This window comes from Mercenaria mercenaria, chromosome 14 (genome assembly GCF_021730395.1).
Source record: "Mercenaria mercenaria strain notata chromosome 14, MADL_Memer_1, whole genome shotgun sequence".
Lineage (NCBI taxonomy): Eukaryota > Metazoa > Mollusca > Bivalvia > Venerida > Veneridae > Mercenaria > Mercenaria mercenaria.
In genome coordinates, this window is record NC_069374.1 from 75,923,362 (window position 1) to 75,938,592 (window position 15,231).

General features: G+C 36.6%; 1 protein-coding gene across 1 annotated transcript in view; it reads right to left on the reverse strand.

Moving 5' to 3' along the window:
- Nucleotides 1-1,753: 1,753 nt before the first annotated feature.
- LOC123526889 (uncharacterized) overlaps nt 1,754-15,231 on the reverse strand; it is a 48,108-nt gene continuing 34,630 nt past the window's right edge. Inside the window, exons 15-18 of the mRNA XM_053522724.1 lie at nt 14,058-15,013; nt 9,178-9,393; nt 8,733-8,803; nt 1,754-1,879 (exon numbers count right to left, since the gene is read on the reverse strand). Coding sequence (XP_053378699.1) covers nt 1,754-1,879; nt 8,733-8,803; nt 9,178-9,393; nt 14,058-15,013 — 1,369 coding nt within the window. The remainder of the gene's footprint in view (nt 1,880-8,732; nt 8,804-9,177; nt 9,394-14,057; nt 15,014-15,231) is intronic.

Here is a 15,231-nt window from a genome sequence, read left to right on the forward strand (position 1 = left end):
TTTAGACCTACTGACCTAGTTTCTGACCGCACATGACCCAGTTATAAACCTGATCTAGATATCACCAAGCTGAACATTCTCACCAATTTTCATGAAGATCTATTGAGAAATATGGCCTCTAGAGACATCACAAGGTTTTTCTATTTTTAGACCTACTGACCTAGTTTTTGATCGCAAATAACCCAGTTTCGAACTTGACCTAGATATCATCAAGGTGAACATTCTGACCAATTTTCATGAAGATCTCTTGAAAAATATAGCCTCTAAAGAGGTCACAAGGTTTTTCTATTTTTAGATCTACCGACCTAGTTATTGACCGCACGTGACCCAGTTTCGAACCTGACCTAGATATCATCAAGATGAACATTCTGACCAATTTTCATAAAAATCCCATGAAAAATATGGCCTCTAGAGAGGTCACAAAGTTTTTCTATTTTCAGACTTACTGACCTAGTTTTTGACCGCACGTGACCCAGTTTCAAACTTGACCTAGATATCATCAAGATGAACATACTGACCAATTTCCATGAAGATCCATTGAGAAATATGGCCTCTAGAGAGGTCACAAGGTTTTTCTATTTTTAGAAATACTGACCTAGTTTTTTGACCCCACGTGACCCAGTTTCGAACTTGACCTAGATATCATCAAGGTGAACATTCTGACCAATATTCATGAAGATCTCATAAAAAATATGGCCTCTATAGAGATCACAAGGTTTTTCTATTTTTAGATCTACTGACCTAGTTTTTGACCCCACGTGACCCAGTTTCGAACTTGACCTAGATATCATCAAGGTGAACACTCTGACCAATTTTCATGAAGATCCATTGAGAAATATGGCCTCTAGAGAGGTCACAAGGTTTTTCTATTTTTAGACCTACTGACCTAGTTTTTGACCCAAGATGACCCAGTTTCGAACTTGACCTAGATATCATCAAGGTGAACATTCTGACCAATTTTCATGAAGATCTCATGAAAAATATGGCCTCTAGAGAGGTCACAAGGTTTTTCTATTTTTAGATCTACTTACCTAATTTTTGACCGCATGTGACCCAGTTTCAAACTTGACCTAGATATCATCAAGATGAACATTCTGACCAACTTTCATAAAGATCCCATGAAAAATGTGACCTCTAGAGTGCTCACAAGCAAAAGTTTACGCATGGACGACGGACGCCACGCGATCAAAAAAGCTCACCTTGTCACTTTGTGACAGGTGTGCTAAAAATATACCCACAATGAAATTTAAACAGAAACTAACTTCAATTTAGACCTCTGTTGCCATGCCAAGTGAAAAATTAGTGTTCAAATACCTGGCAGCCATTACGCGACTAGACCAGATGGCTCCCACGCTGGTTCCTTTAGTTTAGTTAGGCCTTGATACACTTCTAGCAATTAAATTATTTTCAGTCAAGTTGATGTTTGATCACTGAATTCAAGCGTGTCACTAATCACGATTTTCACAATTGTTCTTGAAAAATAATCGGAATTTCACAGGGCTTCTTAAAAATCGACACAAAAATGACCGAAAGCCTAAAATTACTGTTTAAAAATTCAAGCATAGCTACCTATATAGGCCCATCAACCACAAAAACATCGGTATTTTCGAAAAAGGATAATTCCCGGTATTTTCCCGTACCTTTACCGTTTTCTCGCCAAATTCCCGGTATTTTCACGGCCGGGAGTCAATTTTTGAAATTCACAGACTTTCCCGGATAGCGTCGGGACCCTGTATAAAAAAGAAAATTAATGTCATACTTTGTGAACTTCAACACCGTAGTATTTGACAAGATTTGGGTGATTCACTCCCTCAAGTATCTTTACTGCATCTATGATGTCATTTATGTGGTACTGCTCATCAGATAATGCGAATATCATCTGAAATTGTATAAGAATTATCATTAATGAAACTGGCTTAAACAGCTATATCACAAGAAGTAGTTTCTGCCTAATTACTTTCAAATTGGTAAAAAATCGCCTGCAGAGTCTGAGAAGAGAAGTATAACACTGAGCTTGTGAAAACTAAATCACCACCTTCTTGGGTTTTTTTTTTAGTAGAGGTTCATTTAAGGAACATTGAATTAAATTCTGGGCAAGAATTTTCAAATCAGACCGCTGTTCCAGGAGCAGCTGGCATCTGATTTTTTCCCTATTTTTACTTTTTTTTTAGCTCTGGTGATTTTCATGAATCAGAATGATTAGAATAATACTGGAAAAGGATCACCCAAGAAATCTTTGTTCAAAATTATTTTAACATCTGGCAGGCAGATTCTGATGAAATGTTTCAAACTTTAAGGTTTCCACTACAATTCACAAATATAAAGAGGAAAATGACTATGCCTTTTATGACCATGTTTTTTTTTTGTTGACAAATCTGATCAAGGAACATCAGTATAAACTTATTTTAAAATCGGGTGCACAGTTTCTGACCAGAATGTTTATTCTATACTCAAACTACACACACAGAGGGGAGACTGGCAGCCATATATTTTGACAAACAAAAATAATTTGCACAACCTTTGCAGAGGGTTATCCTTGAAACACTTGTCAAACTAGAACTGTCACAGGAGTGACTCATACCCCCACCATACGGTCTTGTCACAGAAGAATGGCAACCATAAGAAATCTTAAAAATACTTTGGAGTACTTCATCCTGGGCTACCACATATAAGTAATACTAGTATAATACTAGTATAGTAATACTAGTAAATATATTAAATCTCTATTAGAGATACACTAAAAGTGAATACAAAAAAGTGTCTTACCGACCCATGTTAGCACAGAAAAATGTTTTTACTTTTTACATAGGACTTATAATAAAAAAGTTAGAAAAATACCTAAAATTTTGAAAATCTAAAAATAGGATTTCTAAAAATAGACTAATTCCTGGAATTTAAGGGGAAGAAACTCAGTACAAAAGTTAAAAAAAGGTTACTTCCCTTTGGCTCTAAGCCAATCAGAATGAGATATAATGAAAATACATCAACATTACCCTTAAATTCTAGGTAAAAGGGGACACAATTCAAGAAAAATTAATGTCAGAGTTATGCACCTTGTGTCACATGATGTGGGTGATGAGGTGGAACATCTATTTAAAGTCTGAATCAAATCCATTCAGTAGTAACTGAGATATAGTGAAAATACATCAAAATTAACCTTAAATTCTAAGTAAAAAGGGGCATAATTCATGAAAAATTGGTGTCAGAGTTATGCACCTTGTGTCACATGATGTGGGTGATGAGGTGGAACATCTATTTTAAGTTTGAATCAAATCCATTTTGTAACAAGCAAATTCAATGAATTGGTATCCCCCGCCGAAAGGGTTTGTGGTGAGGAATGGCAAAAAGATATATCCGGCAAAAAGTTAAGGATGTTAATTAAAGAGTACACAATAAATGTATGATACTTTGATCCGGAGTAAAGAATTTATTTTGAATGGGATATGCTTACTGTAATAAGCTTAGCTTTTAAAATTACATGCAGTTAATTGAAATGTGAGCTTGAAGTTTAACTGGAATGAAATATTGTCTTTGAGTGGTTTGGCACCAGGTGTTGCTGTTTTACATGTACATTTGAACTTAAAAGATCAGATGTCCTTAAGAGAACACAGATAAGATATCTTGAACATGGCTGAGGGCAAGGTTTGTGCAGTCACAACTTAACATGTTGAAGGTTTGAACATTTAAAAAAAAAAAAAGGATGGAAATATATATATCTATATATAGATATATGTATATATTTATTTTTTTAGGGGGTGGGGGTGCAGGGGAACGGGAGAGGAAACAAAATTTCACATGCTGATTATAAATATTGATTGAAAATTAAAAATGAAAAAAAAAAGGTAAAAGGGTTAAGTTGGAGTGGGGGAGGGGGGCAGAGGATGCATGATCAGTGGTGGGCATGACTGGGTGGAGAAGTGAGGTGGGGAATAGTACAACTTGGAAGGTTTGAAAAAAATCTAAAATAATAATGAGAAAAAAAAAAAAAAAAGTGTGGGTGCGCAACTTACATGTTATATAATAAATGTTCACAGAAAAGAATGAAAGAAATTTAATGAAATTCTGCAAATGTAAAGTTTGTTATGTACAAATATGTGGATTTTTTGACAATTAAAGGGCAATAACTCTGAAGTTACAAAAAAGAAATGTACAAAATTGTCCTTGCACAACACATTATAGTGCTCTAATTCTGTTTAAGTTTCATAGTTCTAGGTCAATATAATCAAAGTTATGAGCAGAAATTGGCAATCTATGTCTATAGTACCTTAAATTAAACTGAACTTCTAGGGCCATAACCCTGGTGTTACTTGGCAATCTGTTGAAACTGATGGCCCATAACCTCATGTGTAACATGTATATGAGTTTGTTTAAAAAAATCTAAAATAAGGAATGAATTTTTTTTTTTTTTTTTTTGGGGGGGGGGGGGGAGGGGGGGGGAGGGGATAGGGGGGGAGGTGTGTGATCAAGGTAAGGGGGCGACCAGGTGTGGGTACACAACTTCACATGTTTACAATAAATGTTCATGGAAAAGAATGAAAGAAATTTAATGAAATTCTACAAAATGGTAAGTTTGTTATGTACAAATATGTGGATTTTTATACAATTAAAGGGCAATAACTCTTAATTTACAAATAAATCCAAATGAAATTGTGTGTACACAACCACATTATGGTGATCTAAATTCTGTTTAAGTTTCATAGTTCTAGGTCAAATATATCAAAAGTTATGATGCAGAAATTGCCATATTTATAGTACCCTATATAGTTAACACTAGAAACTCTAAGGGCCATAACTCTGGTGTTAATTGGGCAATCTGACTGAAACTTGACGGGCCACAAGAACTCATTGTGGTGAACATGTATATGAAGTTTTAAATAAATATTCCCAACCATTTCCTAGATATGGCTCCGGACGGACGGACAGACGGACGGAAAGACGGAAGGACGGACGGACGGACGGACGGACGGGCAACGCCAAAACTATATCCCTCCGACTTTCGTCGGGGGATAATAATTGAGATATAGTGAAAATACATCAAAATCAACCTTAAATTTGAAGTCAAAGGGGACATAATTCATAAAAAATTTATGTCAGAGTTAAGCACCTTATGTCACATCATCTGGGTGATGAGGTGGAACAACTATTTTAAGTTTTAATCAAATCCATTTAGTAACAAGGCAGTCTGAAAGACAGCTAAATCCCCCGCCACTGCTATGGATAGTGAAAGGCTAAAATCTTTGATTTTAGCTGTGACCTTGACCTTGAACTGACATGGCTGACTCATGAATTCTGCACAACGTCTTGATGAGGTGATCATTTGATCAAAGTTTCATGAAAATCCTTCAAGGGGTTTAGGAGATACAGAGCTGAAACCTTTGACCTTCAGTTGTGACCTTGACCTTGAGTTGACATGGCTGACTCAAGAGTTCTTGATGAGGTGATCATTTGACCCAAGTTTGATGAAAATCCTTCAATGGGTTAAGGAGATACAGAGTGGACACCAAATGGAAGGCTCAAACCTTCGACCCTTAGTTGTGACCTTGACCTTGAGCTGGCATGGTTGACTCATAATTTCTGCACATCGTTCTGATGAGGTAATCATTTGACCCAAGTTTTATAAAATTCCTTCAAGGGGTTTAGGAGATATAGAGCGGACACGAAATGGAAGGCTCAAACCTTTGACCTTCAGTTGTGACCTTGACCTTGAGTTCTGCACATCGCCTTGATGAGGTGATCGTTTGACCCAAGTTTGATGAAAATCCTTCAAGGGGTTTAGGAGATATAGAGCGGACACAAAATGGAAGGTTCAAACCTTTGACCCTAAGTTGTGACCTTGACCTTGAGCCGGCATGACTGAGTCATGGGTTCTGCACATCGTCTTGATGAGGTGATCATTTGACCCAAGTTTTATAAAATTCCTTCAAGGGGTTTAAGAGATATAGAGCGGACATAAAATGGAAGGCTCAAACCTTTGACCTTGAGTTGTGACCTTGACCTTGAGCCGGCATGGCTGACTCATGGGTTCTGCACATCGTCTTGATGAGGTGAACATTTGACCCAAGTTTTATAAAATTCCTTTCAAGGGGTTTAGGAGATATAGAGCGGACACAAAATGGCAGGCTCAAACCTTTGACCTTGAGTTGTGACCTTGACCTTGAACCGACAAGGCTGACTCATGGGTTCTGCACATCGACTTGATGAGGTGATCATTTGACCCAAGTTTCATGAAAATCCTTCAAAGGGTTTAGGAGATATGGACCGGACACGATTTTGTTACGAACGGAAGGACGGAAAGACGGAAGTAGACCATTCCTATAATCCCTCCGCCACGGCGGGGGATTAATAACTGAGATATAGTGAAAATACAACAAAATTAACCTTAAATTCTAAGTAAAAGGGGACATAATTCATGAAAACTTGGTGTCAGAGTTTTGCACCTTGTGTCACATGATGTGGGCACATGATGTGGGTGATGAGGTGGAACATCTATTTAAAGTTTGAATCAAATCCATTCAGTAGTAACTGAGATATAGTGAAAATACATCAAAATCAACCTTAAATTCTAAGTAAAAAGGGGCATAATTCATAAAAAAAGATGGTGTCAGAGTTATGCACCTTGTGTCACATGATGTGGGTGATGAGGTGGAATATGTATTTTAAGTTTGAATCAAATCCATTTGGTAATAATTGAGATAATAGATTTCGGGACGGGACGCGACAAAACTGACTCCTATATACCCCCCTCAAACATGTTTGGGGGGGGTATAATTATTTAAAGACTGGACAAACAATTTAGGAGATGCTAGTCTATGCTGTTTGAGGATTTTCTGCCTTGGTGACCATGCTTTTAAAGGAATTAGAATATACCTAAGAAAGGTCACCCAAGGAACATCTCTGCAAATTTGTTCTAAAATTAGGCCAGCAGTTTCTGTTTTTGAAAAGAAGACTTTTAAATACAAATGCAGTTTCTGAAAAGAAGATTTTTTTAAAATAATAAATACAAACAGGGCATTGTGATCATGTTTGTTTTTGACCAATCAGAATAAAATCAAATAATCCAGGTAGAAAGTCACCCAAGGATCATTTGTGTGAAATTATTTTAAAATTGGGCCAACAATTCCTGATAAGATTTTTGAAGTTAATTTCAACAAAACACATGTTGTGAAAAGTGACCCAAACCTTAGTGACCATGTTTTTTGACAAATGGGAATAATTTGAAAAATCTTGGTACAGTGTCACCTTGAACATTTCTGTTAAATCAGTGGTTTAGACGCCTTTCTCTTTTCAGCTCTGGTGGCCAACAGCTTTTGACCAATAAAAATAACCTTTACAACCTTTCGAAACGGTCATCGAAAAAATATTTGCATAAAAATAGGTCCAGAAAATTGACATTTGACCCCAAAATCAACAGAGGTCATGTACACATCAAGACCACGTACTTAATAATATGAAGTTTCAAGGTCTTAGGTGAAATACTTGTCCAGATATTGAGCGGAAACCATTTTCAATGTTCAGGTCCCTGTGACCTTGACCTTTGACCCAGTGAACCCGAAATCAAAAGGGGTGATGTACACATCCAAGACCAACGTAAGTATGAAGTTTCAAGGTTCTAGGTGAAATACTTGTCCAGATATTGAGTGGAAACCATTTTCAATGTTCAGGTCCCTGTGGGGGTCATGTACACATCAAGCGCAACACACCTATGAAGTTTCAAGGTCCTAGGTGAAATAGTTGCTGAGAAAAGTGAATGAACAAAAAGGTTAACATGAGACTCATTACCCCATCCATCCGCCTGAACAGCCCTAATCTATAAGCCGGATTTTTCTTCAAAAACCCGGCCAAAAAACATTTTGAATCATAAAGCACAGTAGTTGTTATTTTTCTCAATTTAATCAAAGAACTGCTGAAGTTATAAAGGGAAGACTGTGTTATTTTCGCAATTCTAGGTAATTCAAGGGACATAACTCAAGAGTGACTGGGAGTATCTGATTGGTTATCACAAATGCCTGTGATATTATGCCCATTATAATTATTGTTTATAAGAATTTATCAACACTTGGTGTGAACTGTTCAAGTTAGAGAGCAACACTTTTGGCAATTTTGAGTACTTCAAGGGCCATTAACTCCAGAATCTCTGAGACAATCCAGCCGGTTATCAAACATGCCAAAATATTATGCTAGAAAAAAATGTGACAAAGTTTGGTGAAGAATGTATAAAAACTGCTCAAATTGCAAAGCTAACGTTGTCAATTATTTGCGGTTTCGGGTCACTTAAGGGCCATAACTCCAGAAAGTCTTGAAGGATCCGGCAGATTATTGAACTTGGTTAAGACACTATGTCTATAAACATTATGACCAAGTGTGGTGAATATTGCATATGAACTTCTCAAGTTTGAGTGTAGACACTATCAACTTTAATAATTTTTCATATTTCAAGGGCTGTTACTCTAAAGCCGCTAGGATCAGCATCCAGCTGACTACTGAACGTGGCCAAGATATTATGCCCATGAATATTGTTACCAAGTTTAGTGAACACTGGATAAGAATTCTTCAATTTAGACAGCAAAGAACTTTAGGAACACAGTCAACCAAATGTTCACTCTTCAACCTAAAGTGATCTAAAAATCATATTTCAGACAAAATGACTTTGGATAACATGGTAAATAGACGAAAGTACCATTAAGTAATCACAATAACTCAACATAAGCATTTTTTGAGGCAATGATACAAACCTCTTTCATTGTCATCAGCTCACCCCTACGTACATTTACAACAGAATACACCTTGCCAAATCGCCCTTCACCTGAAATGTATTGTTCAGAATATGATTTCAAAACAAGAGCAGTCTAGGTGACAGCAAACCTTTTTATTTAATTTTTTTAAATGAATACAAGAAGAGTAGTAGCTCTACAAACCCTCAAAAGATCGAGCTGAAGTACTAATTTCCATTTAGGGTATTTTTTTCAAAGATAATGAATGCATGTTTGCAAAGTTAATAATTCAAGTCAAGAAAGAATTGGACATATTTTGCAATAATCCATGAACATATAGTTACGGTATCAAATTTCACTAAATGCACAGTCATGAAAAAAGCTGTCAATCAGGGCTGAAAATATCTGTAACACAATATGTTAGCAAAGAAATCGTGTCAAAATAACTGTAAAAACTAATACATACCAATTTTACTGCTTTTCTGCCATTGGAAATCAACCTCTTTTGTGTCTCTACTGTATCCTACATCCTTATTTGCTGTGACATAACTCATCAGACCATGTCCTTGGAGGTGTTCATCAGATTCTCTTTCCTCTTCAGACTTATTTATTGTTGTAACGATATGCGTTGGGGACTTGAATCTTATCACCTTGGGGCCACTGCATATGTCACTATCTGAAACTATCAGCCAAAAACTGGATACAACTAGCTGATTGGATAAAGCTGTTACTGTGTCCTTGACCTCTGATCTACTGAACTTACAAAAGGCAATCATCCTATGAAGCTTGAAGAAACCACTTCCAGTCTTGAGGTCACTGTGACCTTGATCCTCAAGACCTTGAAAACAATAGAGGTCATCTTTTGACTACAGGCAATCCTCCTATGAAGTATGACGACAATTGTAGGCCAATGCGTTCTTTAGTTATTGAGTAGAAATACAATTATCTGTCTGTAGGTAACTTCAACCTTGACCTCTGACCTTTGAAATTTGACCACGTAAGACAACCATTCTTGTTTATTCATCAGAAACCTTATGGTGTATAGAGACAGACATGCTGACCAACTGATTCTCGGCAAAATAATAGAACCACCTTCTTCAAATTCTTCAGATAAGGTGGAACAACTATTTTAAGTTTGAATCAAATCAAATCCATTTCGTAAGAACTGAGATAGAGTGAAAGAGTACCAAAACTTTAACCTGTAATTCTAAGTAAAAGGGAGGATAATTCATGAAATACTGGTGCAAGAGTTCCGGCACTTGTGTCATATGATGTGAGTGATAATGCTGAACAACTATCTTAAGCTTGAATCAAACCCATTTAGTAATAACTGAGATATAGTGGAAGTGTATCAAAACTTTAACCTGAACTTCTAAGTAAAAAGGGGGAATAATTCATGAAATATCTGTGCCAGAGTTATGCACCTTGTGTCATATGATGTGGGTGATGATGATGAACAAATATTTTAAGTTTGAATCAAATCCATTCAGTAATAACAGAGATAGAGTGAAGGTGCATCAAAACTTTAACCTAAAAAGTAAAAAGGGGGGATAGATCATGAAATATTGGTGTCAGAGTTATGGCCCTTACGTAAGATGATGTGGGTGATGATGAGGAATAATCATTTTAAGTTTGAACCAAATCCATCAAGTAATAACAGAGATAAGAAGAAAAAAGAGAAAGTGTAAAAAAAACTTTAACCTAGTGGGGACGCGGGAGGACGCCGACGCCAGGTCACGTAGGACTGCTCTCCTTATACTTCTTATAGTTGAGCTAAAATGGTAATTCAAGAGCCATAACTCTGTGGTCACAAAATAAAATCAGAAAGAAAACACACACTGCATAACTTTACATGATAATTAATTCTGCAAAATTTCTTGTCTCCAGGACACACTTCACTATCTGAAACAAGACGGCCATGATGGCCTGTATCACTCACCTGAGTACCATTGCTCAAACTGGTATGATCAAGTTTTGCCATAGAGAACATAGGCATACATATTAAATATCATCAGGACAAACATTTTCTTGTAACGGCAGGTAATTTGTCATAAGTTCAGTTAAAAGTTATCTACCCTGATTGTACGAGTTCATCTGATGGCACAAATGACATTTCAAATCAGTATCTTCATTGGTTACTGAGATACACCAATTTTAATTCGAAACAAAGGGAGGTAATTTGACAAAAAATCAGCCCATAGCTATCTACCCTGATTGCCTCAGTCCAACTTAATGACAATAATGAAATTTCAAATGAGTTCTATAAATATTTACCAAGATAAATCCATTTTTATAAAAATCAGGTGAGGTAATCATGCATTGGTATTATGCATTTAGAAGATACAGAGTACAAGCCTATACAATAATATATTAGTAATGTATTCATTCTGATAAATGTTCAATCAAGATGTATCTAATATGACTATTTCTTACCATGGAAGACATAAATAATGTTTTGAACCAATCTCAATAGAAGCTGCTAAGGTGTATTCATTTAGATGAAAAATAAAGGGAGGTAATTTGTCATAAATTCTGTCAATATGTATCTCCACTGATTGTCCAAGTCCATCTGTTGACATAAATGAAATTTCAGATCAGCATCTTCATTAGTTACGGAGATATACCAATTTTAATTTGAAATAAGGGGAGGTAATTTGACATAAAATCAGTCCATAATTATCTACCCTGATTGTCTCAGTCCAACTAATGACAATAATGAAATTTCAAATAAGTCCTATAAGTACTTACTGATATAAATCCATTTCGATTACAATCGAGAGGTAATCAGATAACTCTGGAACCTATGACTAGGTCTGACAGATTTTTCATGGAATCAAAAATTTATTGTTGTTAAAGATATTTGCAAGTTTGTATCAAATCAAACCATAAATGAAGTCTCTATATGGCTGCAAAAGCCAAAATAGCAAATTTTGGACCTTTAAGGGGCCATAACTCTGGAACCCATGATGGAATCTGGCCAGTTCAAGAAAGGAACCAAGATATTATGGTGATACAAGTTGAATGCAAGTTTGATTAAATTCAAATCATAAATGAAGCTGCTACTGTGCAGGCAAGGTCAAAATAGCTAATTTTGGCCCTTTCAGGGGCCATAACTCTGGAACCCATAATGGAATCTAGCCAGTTCAAACTAGAGCTATCACTAAAGGTGATGAATGTACCCCCTGCATGCACTGCCACAGTACATGGCAATTTGACGCACACAAGATTGCATAATTATGTGGACTGTATGTATATAGACTGTATGTATACAGTATAGTAACAAGCCCGCCCGCTTAGCTCAGTAGGGACAGCGTTGGTCTTCGGATCGCGGGGTCGTGAGTTCGATCCCCGGGCGGGGCGTATGTTCTCCGTGACGATTTGATAAGACATTGTGTCTGAAATCATTCGTCCTCAAACCTCTGATAATTCATGTGGGGAAGTTGGCAGTTACTTGCGGAGAACAGGTTTGTACTGGTACAGAATCCAGGAACACTGGTTAGGTTAATTGCCCGCCATTGCACGACTGAAATACTGTTGAAAAACGGCTTTAAACCCAAAACAAACAAACAAACAGTATAGTAACAAAAAACAAAGTCCCATAACTATGCAGAATATTTATCTAAAAGAACGTAACATGCACCATGCACAACTAGGGTTGGTACTGATCACTTGTGTGAAGTTTCATTAAATTGTGTGCAAGGGTTCCGAAGATTAGGCGCGCACAAGACTGCATATGCAGACTGTATGTACATAGTATGTTAACAAGAAACAAAGTCCCATATCTCTGCAATTTTTGTCGTTGAAAGAACCTAACATGCCCCATGCACAACTACTGTTGTTACTGATCACTTGTGTGAAGTTTCATTAAATTGTGTCAAGGGGATGAGGAGAGATGGTGCGCACAAGATTGTGTCTAAGTATATAGTTTAGTAACAAAAAACAAAGTCCCGTAACTCTGCAAAAAATTTTTCTGAAAGAACCTAACATGCCCCATGCACAACTACTGTTGTTACTGATCACTTGTGTTAAGTTTCATTAAATTGTGTCAAGCGGATGAGGAGAGATGGTGCACACAAGATTGTGTCTATGTATATAGTATAGTAACAAAAAAAACAAAGTCCCGTAACTCTGCAATTTTTTTTTTCTGAAAGAACCTAACATGCCCCATGCACAACTGCTGTTGTTACTGATCACTTGTGTGAAGTTTCATTAAATTGTGTCAAGTGGATGAGGAGAGATGGTGCGCGCAAGATTGTGTCTATGTATATAGTATAGTAACAAAAAACAAAGTCCCATAACTCTGCAATTTTTTTTTCTGAAAGAACCTAACATGCCCCATGCACAACTACTGTTGTTACTGATCACTTGTGTGAAGTTTCATTAAATTGTGTCCAGGGGATGAGGAGAGATGGTGCACACAAGATTTGTCTATGGACGGACAGACAGACAGACAACCTGAAACCAGTATACCCCCCTTACAACTTGGTTGTTGGGGGGTACAAAAAGGAACCGAGATCTTATGGTGACACAGGTTTTGTGAAAGTTTGATTACATTCGAATCATAAACGAAGCTGCTATAGTGCAGACAAGGTCAAAATAGCTAATTCTGGACCTTTCAGGTGGCCATAACTCTGGAACCCATAATGAAATCTGGCTAGTTCCAGAAAGGAACCAAGATCTTATGGTGATACAAGTTGTGTGCAAGTTTGGTAAAAAACAAATCATAAATAAAGCTGCTATTGTGCAGACAAGGTCAAAATAGCTCATTTTGGCCCTTTCAGGGGCCGTAACTCTGGAACCCATAAAGGGATCTGGCCAGTTCTAGAAAGGAACCAAGATCTTATGGTGATACAAGTTGGGTGCAAGTCTGGTTAAATTAAAATCATAAATGAAACCTCTATCATGCAGACAAGAAATTGCTGATGCACGGACGGACTACGGACGACGGACGAAGGGTGATCACAAAAGCTCACTTTGTCACTATGTAACACGTGAGCTAAAAAGACTGAGACAAACAGACAGACTGACAAAGGCAAATAATTTCCCATGAATCCTTGAAGAAAACAGTGCTCACTACTTAAAGTAACTTTCATGCAACCAATGATGAAACACATACCAAACAGCCCATTTTCCTAAAATTAAAGATAGGTGTACGTAACATTGTACAAAACTAAAAAATGCCCAATTCTTGATCAATTAAAAGTTTGTGAGTAAAAAATTAAAATTATGTTTTAGGAAAATATTAAGCTTCTTTTCATAATCCTCTACATTTATAATTACTTGCTGCAGAACTGACACTAAGCATCATTACATCCGCAAATATAGGCTGGCAATTTCAAAATTTACCTTTCTCGTTATACTCCATCAATGAATTCTGCAGAGTAATCATGGACCACATCATATTTTCATACTGTTGCTTGTCTCTTCTGTATTCTTCAGCAGTACCACCAAGCTGGTTAAGGAGTTTGCAATTTGCCATAATAATGTCTAGCAATCTTTCTTCCAAGGCATCTATATATTCAACAAAACACTTTGCAAAATGTTCAACAAGAGGAATCTGCTGAAGACCAGTGCGTTTACCTTCCGAAAATATCAGTTCCGACTCAATTTGGCTGAACTGGCATAAAAGTCCCTGATACATTTCCATTGCAATTGTCTCAGCAAATTTTAATGGATCAGCTGTGTATTCGCTAATTTTCATTTCGATTTCTTTCACTGAATGATCCATCTGTCTACCAAAGAGCTTTGTTCCCCATACTCGTTTCCAGTGTAAAAGAACGGACATTTTGTCTGGAACTGGTGGTAGCAAGCTTTCAGAGAGTTCCATCACTTTGTGTGCCATATCAGAATGCATTTCTTTTTCTATGCTTTTCAGTTCTTTTTCCAAATCATTTTTTGTAACACGAAGTTCTTCTTCAAAACTGCTTATACTCCTTTCTTCTATGTACCACTTTTCAATGCACTCATTCAATTTATCATAGAAAGCTTTACGAATTCCCATCCATATCGTTGGCCACTGAAAGGTTACAACTTCAGAATCAACAGATGGGATCTCTTCGACTGACCAACTTTGTGTAAGTATTTGTTCACAAGGTTTAGATTTGATGTACTCATTCAGTTTTACAAAGACAACATTTCCATTTTCTTTAAGTTTCCTAAATACTGACAATTTATCTTTCAGGTTGTTCAGCTGTCTCTCTAATACTTCACACTCTCTTCGTCGGTCATGTTCAGTCATATTCAGGAGTCTTTCAGTTGTGACTAGATAATGTGTCGTCTGTTTAATGACCTTTTCCATCCATCTGAAAACATCAAAATTAATTTAATATTCCTGCAGGGTACCGACAGATGTATATTATTATCATACATAATTGTGTGTATATATAAATGTACTTCATTTTCGTTTTTGGACAGCCTTAATAAGATAGTTCCATCTAAGTGTAAATCGTAACAGGCAGGAAATGAATTCTGTAAATAATGTCATAGAACCATGATTACAAGAAAACATATTTCAAACATG